General features: G+C 52.7%; 1 protein-coding gene across 1 annotated transcript; it reads left to right on the forward strand.

Moving 5' to 3' along the window:
• Positions 1–710: 710 nt before the first annotated feature.
• OR6V1 (olfactory receptor family 6 subfamily V member 1) lies at positions 711–1,686 on the forward strand (the record flags this gene model as incomplete). The annotated part of the gene is given in 4 exon segments (XM_081038514.1): positions 711–1,031; positions 1,034–1,042; positions 1,044–1,594; positions 1,596–1,686. Coding segments are annotated over 4 exon segments (939 nt in total). The 5' UTR covers positions 711–743.
• Positions 1,687–2,001: the final 315 nt, after the last annotated feature.

A 2,001-nucleotide genomic window follows, 5' to 3' on the forward strand; every position in this document is an offset into this window, starting at 1 on the left:
GCTGGCAGAGCAGCCAACTGCTTCTGAGGCTTAACCCTGGGAGCCCGTGTCCTTTCTGCTCTCTCTCTGCAAATACGCACCAGATGATCTCCTTAAAGAAAGCTAATTTGTTGACTCAGAACTCTGAGTGAGGGTCCTCAACAGAGAGACAGCCAGAGAGACTTGAAGGGACCCTCTAAAAGGGTCCCTGGTGCACAGCCTCTGGGTCATGACACAGATCTCGCAGCCCGACACTTGGGAGCTGCTGAGTGACTTACACTGATCCTCTCTCTTTCTTTCTGTGTCCCCTCCCCTCCCTATCTTTTTCTGGTTTTCCCTCTCACATATTTTGTCTTCCTCTCTTACTTCTCTATTTCTCTTTTGTTTCCTTCTCCCTAAATGTTTGTGTCTATTGCTATGTTGTCTTAATCTGCTCCTGGTTTTATTTTTTCTCTTCTGATCAATGAATTTCCATGATTTTACTTCTATGACTCCCTAACTCTATCTGTGATTTTCACATTCCCATGTTGTTATATTTCTTTATTTCTCTCTGTGTCCTTCTGTTTATTACCAACTTGGCCTTTCTTGTCCTATTCTCTCTGTCTCTGTTTCACAGTCAATGATTCTCTCTCTCCCATATATATATACATACATATATGAAAAGGTCGGACAAGTAAGTTCACGAACTTAATTGTCCAACCTTGTACGTATATCCTCTCCATCTCTCTCGTTTCCTTTCCACGCAGGGACCCAGCCTCTGGATTATGGCCAATCTGAGCCACCCTTCCGAATTCGTCCTCTTGGGCTTCTTCTCTTTGGGTGAGCTGCAGGCTCTGCTCTATGGGCCCTTCCTCACGCTTTATCTCCTCACCTTCACGGGGAACGGCGTCATCATCATTGCGGTCATAGCCGACACCCACCGCCATACACCCATGTACTTCTTCCTGGGCAACTTCTCCCTGCTGGAGGTCTTGCTGACCATGACCGCAGTGCCCAGGATGCTCTCGGACCTGCTGGCCCCCCACAGAGTCATTTCCTTCACTGGCTGCATGGCCTAGTTCTAGTTCTACTTCTACTTCTCGCTGGGTTCCACCGCCTTCCTCATCCTGTCAGACATGGCCCTCGACCGCTTTGTGGCCATCTGCCACTCACTGAGCTACCGCACGCTGATGAGCTGGGCTGTGTGCGTCCGGCTGGCAGGGGCCGCCTGGGCAAGCCCGTTCCTCGCCATGGTACCCACGGTCCTCTCCCGGGCCCGTCTCAGTTATTGCCACAGCAATGTCATTAGCCACTTCCTCTGTGACAACACACCGCTGCTGCAGCTGTCCTGCTCCAACACCAGCCTGCTGGAATTCAGGGACTTTGTGATGGCGCTGGCCTTTGTCCTCAGCTCCTTCCTGGTGATGCTCATCTCCTACGGCTACATTGTGAGCGCCCTGCTGCGGATCCCTTCTGCCAGCGGCCACCGGAAGGCTTTCTCCACATGTGGGTGTCACCTCACCCTGCTGCTCACTGGCTATGGCAGTACCATCTTCCTCTATGTCAGGCCCGGCAAAGCACACTCTATGGACCTCAACAAGACCGTCGCCTTGGTGACATCCGTCCTCACCCCCGTCCCAACCCCTTATCCTTACCCTCAGCAATGAGACATCCAAGGCAGTGCTACAGGGACAGGTGCAGAGGCTGAAAGGCCTCCACGAGGCATGACCACAAGCCCAAGGGACCCGGCAAGACTCAGCCGAGTAGTGCTGTGAGCAGGCAGAGCACCGGCTGGCTGGGAAGGCCACTGTCAAGTTCCTTTAGGGTTTTCCTCTGAGTGACAACCACAGTGTGTCCTCGGTGCTACCCTGTCTGGCCCAAAGCTCTCACAGGCTGCCATGCAGGTGCTTCCCATACTCACTATCAGCTACAAGAACACCAGTCTGGGGAACCAGGAGGGGGGCTTTCCATAAAAGAACATGGGGTTTCCATTCAAGGTACAGCATCCTGATCTCTGGTCAGGAGATTCCCAGCCGGGTGTGT

The sequence above is a fragment of the Rhinolophus hipposideros genome (genome assembly GCF_964194185.1).
Source record: "Rhinolophus hipposideros genome assembly, chromosome: 25".
Taxonomy (NCBI): Eukaryota; Metazoa; Chordata; class Mammalia; order Chiroptera; family Rhinolophidae; genus Rhinolophus; species Rhinolophus hipposideros.